Source organism: Leishmania mexicana, chromosome 26 (genome assembly GCF_000234665.1).
Source record: "Leishmania mexicana MHOM/GT/2001/U1103 complete genome, chromosome 26".
NCBI lineage: Eukaryota > Euglenozoa > Kinetoplastea > Trypanosomatida > Trypanosomatidae > Leishmania > Leishmania mexicana.
In genome coordinates this window covers 370,208-384,627 of record NC_018330.1, presented here as the reverse complement: position 1 = coordinate 384,627, position 14,420 = coordinate 370,208, and the positions used below count along the sequence as shown (strand labels likewise).

The window sequence follows — 14,420 nt, the reverse complement described above, 5'->3', positions numbered from 1 at the left end:
ACACACGCACAAGTCAACGGGGGTGTTTCCGTTCGGTGACTGCCCCTCCTCCCCATTGTCGTTGTCTTTCGCTTCGCCTTTCTCTCTATACCGCGTCGGGAACGAAAATGTCGTCGTTCTCGTCGTCGTCCGCGCCTGCGGCGGTCGACGCTGCCGCCTCGACACGCTGATTAGAGCTCAACACACGCTGCCTCTGCTGCTGCTGCTGCTGCTGCTGCGACAACGATGTGCCTCGAACCTCTCTGGGCGGCTTGTTCTCGTGTTGGCTGGTGATCATCCCGATTGCAGCAGCAGCAGAGGCGTCGGCCTGCGCAGCAGTATTGCTCGCAGTAGCCATTACTGCCCCCATCGCCGCGGCTGACCACTCACCTGTGCCCCTGCCGGCTTGGTTGTCGTCATCAGTGTCATCCTCACTTTCAGAGCTGGTGGAAGAGGAGTCGGGGTCGGACGTCGGCCGGCGGCCGCGCCGCTGCCCAGTCTCTCTGGAGTTTAGACCGGCGCGGTTCCAGCCGCGGCTGTCGGCCGTGTCCGCCGCTGCCGACAGCGCTGCCACCGTGGTGATGGCGTTTATGTAGTCCTCGTGCGGCGCCTCAGAAGTACTGGTGCGCTGATGGCGCGAGATGAGGCGGCGGAAGTCTTCCAGCCGCTTCTTCTCCGCCGCGGCCCTTTCTTCCTGGATCGCGTGCCGCTCCTTCTCCTCTCCGTCGTCGCCGCCGATGGCCCACGCCGTGACCACTCGGCGCTCCTCGGCGAAAACCGGGCGGTCGTCCAAGTGAAGCAACCTCTTGCACCGCGAAAGGACACGCTTGCGGTAGCGCGGGAGCGACCGGACGAGCGGGTTGCCGGAGAGCTTGAGTGCCTTCAGGCGCGGCAGGCGCTCGAGGATCAGCAGCAGTGCTTCGCCGTCCGAGATGTGGTTGTGGCTGAGGTCCAGCACCGCCAGCGAGCGGTAGCAGAGAAGAGCGAGGCAGTCCTCGAAACTCTGCAGGCGGTTGCCAGCGAGATTGAGACTGCGCAGCGAGCTACACGGGTTGCGGTGCTCCGGCGCCGGCGGTGGCGGCTGCTTGAGGGGCAAGACTGAGACTCTGCGCTGGTGGTCCTCACCCCCCGCCTCCTCCGCCTCCTCGATCTCCGGCAGCGGGCTGTGCCCGCAGAAGACGGAGAAGACATCGGCGGTGTGACGGTAGCGCTCCAGCTGCGCGGCACGCTGCCGCTTAGCGTCTTCTGGCGAAGCGACCACAGTGAGATCCTCGGAAGGCGCAGTCCCGCCTGTGCTGTAAGGGTCGTGTGACACCTGCTGCCACCGCTGCTGCTCCTGCTCGCGCTGCAGGCTCTTGGAGAGCAAGGGACTCGCACCGGAGGTCATTGCCGACGTCGGTGATGTGCCGTCTGCCACCTCGCTGGCATGATGCTGGCGCACCGCGGAGTCGTAGTGGGCACAGTGCGGCTCTACCGTCTTGAAGAAATTGCCTGATAAGTTCACCGCGTCCAGTCTCTCGAACCGCGAGAGGTCCGGCATGGATCGAAAGAGGTTGTTGTGCAGGTACAGCTGGCGCACGGTTGGATAAAGGGAGCTGAAGGCGTCGCGGTCCTCTGGCGGCACATCGGCCGCCAGCGGAAGCGAGGACTCTTTCTGAGGAACGCTGTTTGGCGAGAGCGCGTCTTGGTGATGCATCGCCTCTGTGTAGGGGTCTACGTGCTGCACCAAAGACCCCGCCGCCACTGCCGCCCGCTCAGCCTGGGCCGCCTTCAGCTCCGCCGCAAACGGGTCCACGCGCACTGGCGGGTGCAACTGCGTATAACCCCCGCCGCACGGCAGCATCGAGAGTCCGTTGCCCTCCAGCCAGAGCACTTTTACATCGGTGTAGGGCTCGAAGGCGGTGGGGGCAATGCGGTCATAGCCACGATTGTGCAAGTACAGTGTCTCGTTGCAGATGGGGCTGCGATAAAAGCCCTGTCTAATGCACTCGCGGATGATGCCGTCGGTGGTGAGCGTATTTGCCGTGTTGTTCGCGCCACCTGAGGACGTGGCGAAGGACTCGTTGGTGTCCGACACCGCCGTCGAGGTGACGTCGTTGGTGCTTCGGATGCCAGTGGATGACATTGGCGTGTCAGTAACAGGACGGAGGGAGGAGGGAGGTGTGTGTGTGTGTGTGCGCGCGGGGGCACGAGAGAGGGTGCAGCGTAAAGGGGGTTTGCGCGCGCCAGGTACAAAGGTGTAACGCCTCTATGCGTGTGTGCGCTGCACTAGGGTGGGATGGGGGCACAACTGGCCTAAATTGTGACAGAGCGCCGCACACCCGGGGAAAGAGGAGCGAATCATGTGAGGAGAGGCGGGAGGGAGGGTTGACGAGCAGTGGCAGGAGAAAGCATGGGGGCCTGCCTCACGGTTGCGGCGCCAATATGTGAAAGAGGGAGGGGGCTCCTGCGAACACGCTGGTAGGGTGGCACGATGAAGTACGTGAGGGTAGCGGATGAGCGCGCCTGAGGCAAGGCGAAACCGGATGCACACGGAGCCGAGCGGCAGGTCAGTCCCGGCATGGCTTGCGCATGCTTCGAAGGGTGTGCGCTGACGTTCTTGTGCGTGTGCGTGCCATCGAGGGATCAGCAGAGTCACCGCCGGATAGGGCAATCACGAAGGTGCAGAGGGGAAGGGGGCTAGGAATATACAGCAGCAACAGTAGGGACGAGATGCGAACCCAACACTACCAGACTCCATCCCGCTCAATGCCTCATGTGAGCGCCACTGGGCCGCGACGCTGAGAGGGCAACACATCAAGGGATTTGAGAGCTGTACCAGCACAGATGCATGTCTTGCTCGCCCTCGACGCCAATGTGCGCACGAAGATGTCGAATAACATCAAGCTGCTCCGCTGTCAGTAGCGCGCGTGTCGTGCCAGCCGAAGCCCAGGATGTGTCACCGCCGCCCCTGCCGTTGCCCGCTCCTTTCGCGACTGCTTCCACAGAGGCGAAATAGTCGCGAGCGGCATCCAAGTTGGCGCGGAGGTGGTCAGGCCTGTGACTCCGCACCAGCGTGCAGTACCCCTGTGCGAAGCCCCACATGAGTATCATGTCCTCCAAAGAGTACGACTTGACGGCCTCAGGCGACGCCGCTTGCGGTGGTGCTGAGACATGATTTCCATCGCTCTGGTTCGAAAAGTACTGCGCGTGCACCTCAAGCAGCCGCGGGTGCTGCAAGAGACGCGCGTCACCCTTGCCAAGTGGGGAGTACTGCTGCAACAGCATACCGTGGCGCCCGCGACAGTACGTGTCGACGTCACGCTGGATGCAGAGAGGGTGCAGCTCAATTTGATTAAGGATGGGCGGCAAAAGAAGTTGCGAGGATGCAGAAGGTGGCCATGCCTCGGAAGACGAGGGTGAGGAGGCACTGCGCACGTTGCCGCAATGCCTGTGCCCATCAACCTCTTTGCTCCTTTTGCCCTTGATGGAAACGTGCGGTTGCGCCGCCGCAGCGACGGCCTCATCCTCACTCCGCCCGCCGTCGCCGTCGTGGAAGCAGTTCAGCTCCTTGAAATGCCGCGGCAGAAAGTTCGACACACCACAGTAGCGTACTTTACCAAGAGCCTGCAGCTCGTGCATGATGCGCCAGCACCGCGCGCGGGCCGCTTGATGACCTGATGCGTCTTGTGGCTTCAGCCCGCCGCACCCCGGCCAGTGCATCAGCACGCAGTCGGCGGAGTCGATGCGAAGCTTGCGGATGCTGTCGAGGATTCCCTGCCGCACCGTTTCGTCAGCACCCATGCTCTTCATCGCGATCTTCACCACAATGAATAGATCCGCTCGCGGGACGCCGCTGCTGATGATGCCTTCACCAACGAGCTCCTCGTTGCGGTACGCCGCGGCGGTATCGATGAGACGGTAGCCCATCTGGAGAGCGGCCCGCACGGCGCTCACACAGGCGTCCCCGCGAAGTTCGTAGGTGCCGATGCCGATCGGAGGCACCCCGAATGCCAGGGATGGAAGAAAGCTAGCAGCAGCAGCCGTCGTCGTCGTGGTCATTTTACTTTGCGTGTGCGCGTCCGTGAAGAGGAGGGAGGGGGGCAGGGGCAGTGGCACGGACGATGAGGGCTGGCACGGGAGCAGAAGAGAGGTGGGCAGCGGGGCTAGCGGGAGGTGTAGCGTATTAGACTGAGCCACGCAGCACTAGGGACAGGACGAAGGGGTGGTTGCGCGGCACTCCCATACAGGCACAACGGACGGGCGACAACGGGGCGGGCCGAGGTCTGGGAGAAGGGGTCTTGAGAGAGGCTACAGAGCTGCAGATACGCGTGCCACTCTTCTCCTTGTCACCCGGCATCGCACACGTCCCTCTACACTCGAGGCAGGGTATTTCGGTCAAGGACACACCGACTAGACCGCTTGGTAGTTCGGTGAAAGAGTGTGAGAGGCGCATGAAGCTTGAGCGAATGTGTGTGTGCGTGTGGGGGGGGGAGGGCGAGCGGGCGGGCACCGCCTCGTCACCGCTGTTTTTTCGCGCTTGTCTGTTATGCCGCTTACGTGAAGAGGGGCCGATGCGCCCCACAGTGGACGCCGGCAAGTTGTGTGTGGTCGGATGCACGCCCAAGGACAAACATGGCAACCAGAGAGATGGGGAGGAGGGGGGTGGGGTGGGGTGGGGTGGGGAGGGGAGGCGGGGGAAGAGCCCGTGAATGGATGCTGAGCCGACCATCTCGTTTCGGACACGAGCTCTCCGGCGAACACGCACCATCTCATCCCTCCTCACCGCTCTCCGCCACCTGCACGGCGACTCTCCTCCTCCCTTGCACTCCTCGATTCTGTGAGGCGCGCCACGATAAAAGTGCTAAACAACCACACTACTCAGCGTCCGTCTCGCGCTGCCTCTGCTGCTGATACTCGCGCATTGAGTTCATGAGTTGGTTCATGGTGGATTTACTCGCACCCTTGTACGGCTGACCGTAAAGAATAAACGTGTCTGCCAGAGCCTCCAGCGCATCCCGTCGACGTGCGGCCTCGGCCGCCGGCAGCTGCGGGTCGTACAGAAGCGCGAGGGCGACGGTGTTCGCCGTCACCTCCAGCTCTTGCACAGACGTGTACCACGCCAGATCCACCATGGCCTGAGAGTCCTTGAAGGTACGGCCACGCACCGCGGCAAGATACTTGAGTTTCTGTCGCCGCACCTGCCAGCGGTGCGGACCAACTCTCTTGAAGTAGAGCTTCGCGCGAGCCACAACGAGGAAAGGGAGAGGCACGCTCTTCGAGTGAGGCGCTACTGCAGCGCGGACAGGTGACAGTGACGCGCCGCCGTTTGCCGCTCCGGCCTCACCGCTGCTGCTGGGTCGCCTCCTCTCCATATCGTGGTAGGCAATGACTCGCTTGTACTCATGGCCGATGGTATGTAGCACTTCTTTCGCAAGCCCGGTGCTGAGGATATTGCGCAGCCGGATGGCAAGAGCATCGCCTTTCCAGGAGCCTCTGCAGCAGCTGCTGCGCTTCTTCGCGTCCGCCACCGTCCTGCTGGCCGCCGCTGCCTCTGACGCTGCCGCTGCTTCGTCGTAGTGCACTAGGTAATTGTTCAGCAGCTCATCCCGGCACTGCTCGTACATGCGCTGGCGCAGCACCGCAAGCTCTTCGCCAGTGTAGTCGAGGCCGTCAATGACGCGGTGCGAGAAGCTGCTGATGAACACGTCCCCAGCCATGCGGTGCACCTCTTCACCACCGAAAAGGACACGGACGGCCTCGCGCTTTTTAGCGCCGGTGTCCTCGACGCCCTTTGTACCGCCAAGGTCGAACTTCTTGCGCTTCTGCGGGTTCGACAGGACGCGGTAGGCCTTCGTAACGCGGTCGAACTGCTGCGCAGCATCCGGGCTTGGGTTGCGGTCTGGGTGGATGTGGAGCACCGTCTGATTGTAGGCCTCCTTGATCTGCCGCGGCGTGGCATCTGTTGGCACGCCAAGGACACCGTAGTAGTCGTCATCCGCGACGCCGTCTCTGCCGCTCATCTTGGCTTTGCCGCTGTACTTGGCCTTCTTCTTGATCTTGTCCTTGTCCCGACGGGCAACACGCTTCATGGCACGTTCGCGCAGCACCGATGGGTCTTCGTAGAGCTGTAGGAGCGGATGACGGGCATTCGGTGTTCCCTGTGGTGCCTCAAAGCCGCAGCGTAGCCCGTTCCACATCCACGCGCGCGCGCGTGGCGCAGAAGTCGACGCCGACGCGGCGACATCCGCCATGGGACGCCGGTTCACGCAGTAGTACAGGGGCGTCGCCACGCAGCTGTAGTAGGAGCTGAGAGCCACCTGCTGCACCGCCGCGTACTGGGCGCAGGCGAAGAAGACGCCGCCCCACAGGAGGCCGTAGCACGGCGCCGTCCACAGCGCACTCACGCCGCTGCCCAGTCGTACCCGTTCCAGGGAAACGGCGAGGAGGACGAGCGGTGAGATGACAAAGCCAAGAAGCACGTTGAGAGCGCCGCCGCCAATGCCACGCAGTATAGAGCGACTCGGGCATGTGGCTAGGACAACGCGGCTCTCCTCGGCGTCCTCTCGACGGCACCGCCGGATCCACTCCATCTCTGCCTCCGTGACAAGCGCAAAGTGCGAGGAGGACGCCGATGTCGAGCCCGCGTGACTCTTGACGAGCATGCGCTGCACCCAGCTGGCTGTGGAGGAGGACGAGGCAGCAGAGGCCGACGCAGGGCCCGCGCCACCCGTCATGACCGCCACAGCTGCCGAGGCGATGGTGGTGGAGGGGCAGTGCGCCGCCACAGCGATGATGTTCTGCAGAACAAGGCGCCGAATGGTGAAGCGCGACATCGTTTCTCGTAGCAGGGCTGCTCAAAAGGGTATAATGGAATGTGACAGCCATGCCAGGGGACATGGCCGCGGTTGCATGGTCAAGATGGATGCAGTGGTAGTGGAGGATGGATAGGGGTGATGACGAAGACGGTGGAACAGGCAGACAGAGGCCTGACATGTGCACATGTGCGGGTACCGTGGCGGCCGTGTCTCTTCACACGATGCATCGGCCGAAGGGGAGATGCGCACAGCGTCCCTAGCATGTGCGGTTCTCCGCGGCTACCGTCGTCCGCGGAGCGCCCCGTGCGAGCCCTGTCTAGTTTCGGAGGAGCGTGCTTGTCATCCCCACGATGCACCTTTCGACGCCACTCTCTCTCCTCTTGCTCTCGAGATTTCTTTTTCGTACATTACCCGCGCACCCCAGCATCGGCTCAGCGGTGACCTCATGGCATGGCCGGCTTTCAGCGCGCATAGTCGCCAGGTGATGAGGCGCACACACCACGAGACAGCCACCGAGAGAGAGAGGTGCATCACAGCAGGTGGCCATCGCTCAGCATCGACGCTGCTTGCCTTTGAGGAGCTGTGGACCATTTGCGTTGTTGTCGTTGTTTCTATGTTTGTATGATGATCTAGGCGCCAGAGGCAGTGTAGAGAGGCGCGCGAGCGTGACAGCCGCCCGCATGCCTGCACGCCTGCACGCATGCACATGCCCATGCGCACAAAACCGTATCGAGGCATCTATCAGTCGCTGGTGGGGTGGGAGTGGGAGGGGAGAGGGGGCTGCGGCAGCGGCAAGTCAAAGAGGTCAGAGAGAGAGCCAAAACGCGCAACAGCGGGGCATCTATGCATGTCTGTGTGCGCCACACGTCCATTATCCATCGACGAACCGCGCACCGGCAGCGGCACCGAGACACTCGAGAAGCAGAGGCGCTACATGTGGAGCGCCTGCGATACGTTTTTCTTGCCCTGCCAAGTCTGCAGATCCAGCGCGCACTGCACAGCATCGGTGAGCTCGCGGTGGAAGCTATTTAGGTTCATAGGGCGGAAGCGTAGCAGGTCACGCTCCGAATCCTGCAGCGCGGTCGTCGCCGCGTCGCCGCGTGTGTACGGCGTAAGAGGGGCCAAAGACGGGCCAGGTGACGCGAAGCGACCACCACTAGTGCTGCGCCGGCCGCTGGATGACCTGGCGTCGTCGCGCCGTCGCCTCTGCTGACGCGCCGCAACGACTGCTTCCTTTGCCTCGGCGAAGAAGGTTTGCAGAGTGCTCTCTGCGACGCTTGAGGCGCGGTAGATCGGATAGCGTTGTAGGATCAGCGCCCGTACATCCTGCTTCTGCCTCTGCTGCACATCGAGCTCAGTAAGATAGAGCCCCCTCCTGCCGTCGCCGTCGTCCAAGTCCGCCAGAGGATCGACTCGCTGCAGCACGTCTTCGAAGAATCCCGTGTGACGCCGGCCCCTCACGAAAGAGGCGCACGGTGACGTAGATGACGCACCGAGCGACGGCTCACGGGTTTTCGGGTGCGATGAAGCCGGCGTATGGAATGCATTGAAAGCTGCGAAGTGCTGCTGCAGGCGCGCCAGATTGGGTTCGAGAGACGAAGGCGCCGTCGTCGAAGACCGCACGACTGCTTCTGCTGGCGGTTCAGCTGCAGCGGATGCCCCACCTACTCCAGCGGCCTCCTTCACTGCTTGCATTCCGGCCGGGTCACTCGCGCTGTACCCCTGCAGTGAGAAAATGCGGTACCGCAGCGCCTCCAGCTCCATCATGTCCGGCACCGAACCGCTCAGCTCCGACGCATTGCCGCTCAGAACAAAGGCCACAACGAGGTCGCCGTAGTCGGCCGACGTCGGCATGCCCTTCTCATGCACCGTGACCGGGACGCGGCGACGCGCCGCGGCGGCAGCGCGGCGCGCCCGATCGAGCAAGGCAGCTCTCAACTGGTCCCCCTCTATTTTCGCCTCGCCACGCAGCTTGTCACCGCTGCAAAGGAATTTGTGTAGTGGGCTCGAAGAGTCTGTGGCGAGGCGCTCCACCCCCGCCTTCTGCATCGTCTGCTTGCGCAGCAGCGCCTTGCCGCCGTCGTCGGCGGCGCTGCGCTGCGGCAGCGGAGGCAACACGTGCACTGTCTCTGCCTTGCCGAAGGAGTACACGTGCGACTTCTGCGCCACGACGGCGCGCAAGACCACGCAAAGCTCTTGCTCCCCCTTGGGGAAGCGGGCGACGCCGGGGCCGTACGCGCTTGCCGGTGTTGAACCACTTGCAGGCGTTGCCGCGGCCCTCGAGCTACAAGTGGTGGCAGACTGGCCCGCTTCAAAGTGCGTCGGCGGCGGTGGCATCGCCTTGGCGGGCTCTGTGACGGTAGATAAGGCGCCGGTGCCACCTGGAAGTAAGTGTGATGGCGACGAGGGCGCGTTTGCTGCGCGCGCTGCAGCCGACACGCCGCCCCTCTCAGCCGCCTGCTGCAGGTCTTCGAGCGCAACGATGACGGAGCTGCGTCGAAGGGCAGACGAGCCTATTGCTGTAGTGACCGAAGTCTGGGAAGCCGCGCCGGGTGCGCCGCTTGCCGATGTACCCGATGGAGGTGTAAGGTGCACGTGCGGAAGGCGACTGGCGAAGGCGCTGGTGCGCCCCAAACCGCGCTCCTGGAGCTTGGCTGGCAGCTGGGATAGTTTCTGGCGGCGCTGGCGGCCAGAGGCGGGGCCAGCGTAGCCGCGATGCACGTTGGAGCTCTCGCTTAGGCTTTCAGCCGCGTTGGTGCCCGGGTCACCTACCTGGTGAGCAAAGACGTGCGGTGCGCGCCCATCCTGCGACGCTTTGCGCAGTAGCCAGGAGCCTCCGCTTTCAGAGGGACACGGCTCACAGCCATTAGCCCCGGATAAACGCCGTGCTCCGTCGAGGGTGTCACCCGCCATCAGCGAGGCCTCGGTGTTGTGCAGCTGCGGCCTAGCCAGGCTTGCGGAGATTGCGCGAGAAAAGAATCGGTGCGGTGAAACGGTGCGCGAGGTGACAGCGGCAGAGCTGACGCTCCGGGAGGTCGCAGAGCTGGCACGCCGCATCGCCGTTGCGGACAACACGCTCATAAGCCGGTCCTCAATGGCGGTTGGCCGCCGTTTCTGCAGCGGCGACGGGGACGGGTCTGCGTAGTTGTGCGCATGGCTTGCGTGGGCCTCACCTTTCCCGGCGAGGGAGCTGCCTGTGAAGCCGCGGGCGGTGTTGCCGAACTGCCTGCCTGAGCGGCTACGTAACGATGCGCCTGGGCTGCTGCTTGGTTGCCCCTCCGTGTGCAGCTGCGAGCGCGCCCTTCCCGGCGCGTTGGTCGGCGTCACAGCCTCGATGGGCGGCACGCGATCAGCTGGCACTTGGCTGTGAAGGACTGTTGAGCCCACCGCGCGCTCTCGCTCAAAGGGATGGCGCGAAGACTTCAGTTCCCCCGACTTCTGCTGCTCCTCCTGTGCTGCTTGCACACCTTGCTCCTCGTCGGACGGGTTGTAGAAGACAAGTTCGATGCAGTTTTCCTTGTCCACGACGGGACTGTATTCGGTGAGCGGGCCAGCTCGCAGCAGGCTCGGCAGCGCCCCGAGCGAGCGCATGTACAGGATCGCTGACAGCAGTACCTTGGCCGGGTACGACAGCTCGCAGAACACCGCACCCAGCGGCGAGGCTTCTTGGAGCGTGGAGGCTAGCGCACCGGGGCGGTTGGTGAAAAGCGCACCGCCGCGCGTGATGCCGTGCAACGCGTCTATCGCCCTCAGGTATGCTCGACGGCGAGCGGTGATGTCGATTGTGTCCTCGGCGAGGTGCTCGCACGCGAGCAGAGAGAGCGGGTCGCGCAAAATGACGGCCTGCGCGACCAGCGTCTGCACCGCGGTGTTGCTGCTGGCTGCTGCCGCTGTAGCGAGTGCATCCGCATCGACATCGTCCCGCTGCTCCGCCGCGGCCGCCGCAGCGGCGGCCGGGGTGGTGCGGTTGGTAGGACAAGACTTCATGGGATCATCCACGCCGGTGTTGGCGACGACTCCAACGCTCAAGGCCGCTGGCACGAGGTCGTGCTCCACGTACTCGGGATGGAGGACGCACTGAAACGGCGCGTGGTAGTCAATGGAGTCCAACACGCGCGCGGTTTCGTCACCGTCAGCGGCGTTCTCGGCGACGCCGTGCGCGGCGGCTGTCATGTCATTAGCCGGCGATGCTGGGTGGTCCCCACAGACTCCGCCAGTGGGCCGTGCGATAGAAGCCACGGCCGCCGCCTGCTGCGCCTCTTGGGCAGGTGCCGACTTGAGCACCGCCCACGTAGGCGCGGACTGCGTCGGGTCAGGCAACAGCACGTTTGCCGGTGGGCTCCGCCAGCCGTGCAGCGCGCCGTTGTTCGCCTCCCGTCGCAGCTGCAGCGCCGTCTCTATCGCGGCAGTGAGGCCTGCGCCCGTGGCGAGGACAGCCGAGGCGGCTGGCGGCGGCCGCCGCGCACACCGGTGGTCGTGATGTGACGTGGCGATGAGGTCGCGCAACAAGCGCTCCTCCTCTGCCTCCGTCATCTCCTCCCTAGTCGACTTCCGCGCAGAGACCGGCTGTGCAGACAACCGTGCGCCGGGTGCGGCGGCAGCAGCCGAGGCCCCCGTTCCCGCCGCCGAACCGCCCACGGTGGGTGCGTTGGGGGCACCTGCCACGGCTGCGACCGCTGGTGGTGGTGGTGGCGGCGGTGCTGGGCTAGCCGCAGTTGTGCCTGCTAAGGCGGCGGCGGCAAGGACGTCGGCTCCTGGTGGAGGAGGGGCCACCACTGGGGCGGGTATGCCAGCGGCAGGTGCTGGTGCTGGCGCAGAAGTGAGGCACGTCACTGCTGCCGCTGTCACTGCACCTGGCACGGCTGGAGGGGGTGCAGTGGAGGGCGCTGCTGCGGATGTGCAGCCGGTCGTTGCCGAGCCCGGCAGAGAGGGTGGTGCAGGGGTTTGGGGCGCGGCTGTGGGCGCCTGGGGCAGCTGGAATGCCTTGAGTTGAGTGTACATGGGGTTTTCCTCTCCGTCCGGCATCCTTTCCGGGCCCACAAGGACGAGCGTGTCATTCGGCAAGCGCCTGTCGACCTCACTAGCAGCGCTAGTGCTCACATTGAAAGACGCCTGCTGCAGGTGCATGCGCATTCGATCGTGCTGCCGCAGCGGACCTAGCGGTTTCGTGACGCTGCCGCTGGTGAACCTCGACAACTGCTGGTTACTCTCGGAATGCGGCCGAGGCCACTTTCGCGGACTCGATGACCTTGCCATGGAGACGTTAGCGTGCGGCTCGTGGGTGGCCTGTCCCAGCGTGGAGCCGTTACTGCCTTTCATCTGGGTGGCTGCTGCCAGTTGCTCGATGATGCTACCGCGTTGCGCCGGCGGTCTTGTTTGGCCTGCGCTCACCGTTGCGCAGACACCCGAGGCCGTGGCAGCCTTGACAGGCGCGGTTTTGGTCGCTGCCACCGATGCCGCCGGTTTGTCCGCCCCACCCCTCTGCAGCCGCCGCACGGTGTTTGATTCGACGGATATGGCGAGGTCCCCTTGCACTCCGGTGGGCTTGCCGGCAGCCGGTGGAGGGGAGATGCGCTTCCGCTGCGGTGCTCCTCTGCCGGCGTAGAGGGGGTGCTGGTTTGCGTGAATCACGTAGCCGCTGCCTACGCCGGTGGAGAGGGTGGCGTTCGTGTGCGCTGCGGATGGGCTGCCGACACGCTGTGCGTCATCCCGCGTGGGGCTGCGCTGTTGCGATGCCGACGTGATGATACGTCTGGCTCGTGATGATTTTTCCTTGTTCTGATGCGCGGACGTGGCGGGGGAAAGGCAGTGGTGGCCCTGCTTCTGCGGCGTGGGTGTCACACAGACAGCGGACGTGCCGAGCAGCGGCGCCGCACGGGAGCCGCGGCGTGCGCTCTTCACGCGCTCTCCAGAACGATTCGCGCTACTGCCGCGCGTTGGCGTCACTAGCGGGGTCCCACGACTTGCGGAGACGGAGTAGGGCACTGCCCGTGGAGGCGGTGTGACGCTGTCGAAGTTCCCACTGCCACTGCCGTGCCGGGAAGGCGAATTGCGCTGACTGATGCAGCCGCCGCCTTCCTGGCGCGTTTGGGGGCGCCTTGCGACACCACAGCCTTCCGTCGCTGGTGAGCCGGACGGGCTGAGGCCAGCCGCGGCGGCGCCGAGCCCCAGAATAGATGCGAGCTGTGCCTTGTAATCGTTGACATAGAGCGTCCCCATGCCCGCAGGCCTTGGCGAAGACGACATGAAGGGCTGTAAGGCGTGTATGGGTGGAAAAGGGGCAAATGGCACTCGCGTGCGTCCACAGGCCTCTTTTACTGCGCCCCGTCGCGGCGTGGTCGGCGTCAGCGGTGCTGCGCGGATGAGCGTCGTGCAGAAGCGCGCTCCGCTTCCCCGGTGGCGGAATGCTCAGCCAAATCGACGCGAACGAGAAAAATACTAATGTGTTCTAAGCGCGCCCACACGTCTGTGCGCGTCTGCGTCTGCGTCTGCGTGTGTGTGTGTGTGTGTGTGCACGCGCCTTGGTGCATGCGGCTGCGTGCACCAACGCTCGGTGGTGGATGGGCTTCTCCAACGTCTCTCGAGGACTCGATAGGGTATAACAGCAGCAGCACAAGAAACAAGGGGCATGAGTCGAAGTGAAGGATGTGGAGGTGCATCATTTGGAGAAGCGCTGAAGGTGAGCGATGGCGGCGCTCCGTCCACCTCCGCTGGGGTGTGTCGCCCCGTTTTCCCCCGCTCCCTCACGCTGTTTTCCGACGCGTTGCGATCCGTTCCACGGGTGTCGCCGGCACCTTTGCCAGCAGGGCGTTGTGCATGAATTAACGCAGAGGGAGAGAGATCCAGAGGGGAGTGGGGTGGGGTGGGGGTTGCGGGAAAGATTGAGCGGCGCACGAGAGTTACTGTGGAGCTCATGGCACCCACCCACCCACCTCTCACCACTTCCCTTCCCTCGTTGTCATCGAGGCAGTGTGATAGGAGAGCGCTACAATCTCGTTGACTGCCACACACCCTTCCACGACGATGCACGCACGACACACGCGGGGCACAAGCACACACAGACACACACACACACACACACACACACAGCTTATCAGCGCACAAGGACTGACACAGCAGGCAGATGGCTACACACGCGTACCCGTACCCGTGAACACCACGACCGCGAGCAAACGACGCCTGTGGACGTGTCTTCGGTGTGCGTGAGGTGTGCATAGGAGAGATGAGCAGCGCCAGCACCCGTACATGATCCTTGTAGGGCTGTGTGCCGTCTCCTCTCCCCCTTCCGTGCGTGCTTGCGGGGGCGGGGGTTGGTTGGCTCGTTCGCTCCGCCTTTGGTGCTCGCTTTTCGTGCGCCCGCGCTGCGGAACTGTCCTTTTGGGCGCGCACAACACGCCGGGCAAGCAGGAAAGGGGAGGGGAGGGGAGGCGTGCAGCCGCCGAGGCCGCACGCCGGCTACCGGATCGGGCACGCGTTTTGAGCCTCCTACACAAACATAAAAGAGAAGGTCCCCTCCCCCTTCCCTACTCGCACTTCCTCGCCTCTATACATGCATACATATACATATGTTGACGCGCACGCACTCCGCTCACACACACGCTCTCCAGATGCTCACCAGCTCTCGCCTCTGTGAGCGCGGCGGCA

At 64.0% G+C, this 14,420-nt stretch overlaps 4 protein-coding genes across 4 annotated transcripts; all 4 read right to left on the bottom strand.

Annotated features, from left to right (window-relative positions):
* Positions 1-85: 85 nt before the first annotated feature.
* On the bottom strand, positions 86-2,104 carry LMXM_26_1220 (conserved hypothetical protein; the record flags this gene model as incomplete). Its single annotated transcript, XM_003876374.1, has 1 exon — positions 86-2,104. The coding sequence occupies one exon, from the start codon at positions 2,102-2,104 to the stop codon at positions 86-88; it is 2,019 nt and encodes a 672-aa protein (XP_003876423.1).
* A 671-nt stretch (positions 2,105-2,775) lies between these two features.
* Positions 2,776-4,020, bottom strand: LMXM_26_1210 (aldo/keto reductase family-like protein; the record flags this gene model as incomplete). Its single annotated transcript, XM_003876373.1, has 1 exon — positions 2,776-4,020. One exon carries the CDS (start codon positions 4,018-4,020, stop codon positions 2,776-2,778), a length of 1,245 nt encoding a protein of 414 aa, XP_003876422.1.
* Positions 4,021-4,835: 815 nt separating this feature from the next.
* Positions 4,836-6,794, bottom strand: LMXM_26_1200 (conserved hypothetical protein; the record flags this gene model as incomplete). Its single annotated transcript, XM_003876372.1, has 1 exon — positions 4,836-6,794. The coding sequence occupies one exon, from the start codon at positions 6,792-6,794 to the stop codon at positions 4,836-4,838; it is 1,959 nt and encodes a 652-aa protein (XP_003876421.1).
* A 912-nt stretch (positions 6,795-7,706) lies between these two features.
* LMXM_26_1190 (conserved hypothetical protein) lies at positions 7,707-13,022 on the bottom strand (the record flags this gene model as incomplete). The annotated part of the gene is made up of 1 exon (XM_003876371.1): positions 7,707-13,022. One exon carries the CDS (start codon positions 13,020-13,022, stop codon positions 7,707-7,709), a length of 5,316 nt encoding a protein of 1,771 aa, XP_003876420.1.
* Positions 13,023-14,420: the final 1,398 nt, after the last annotated feature.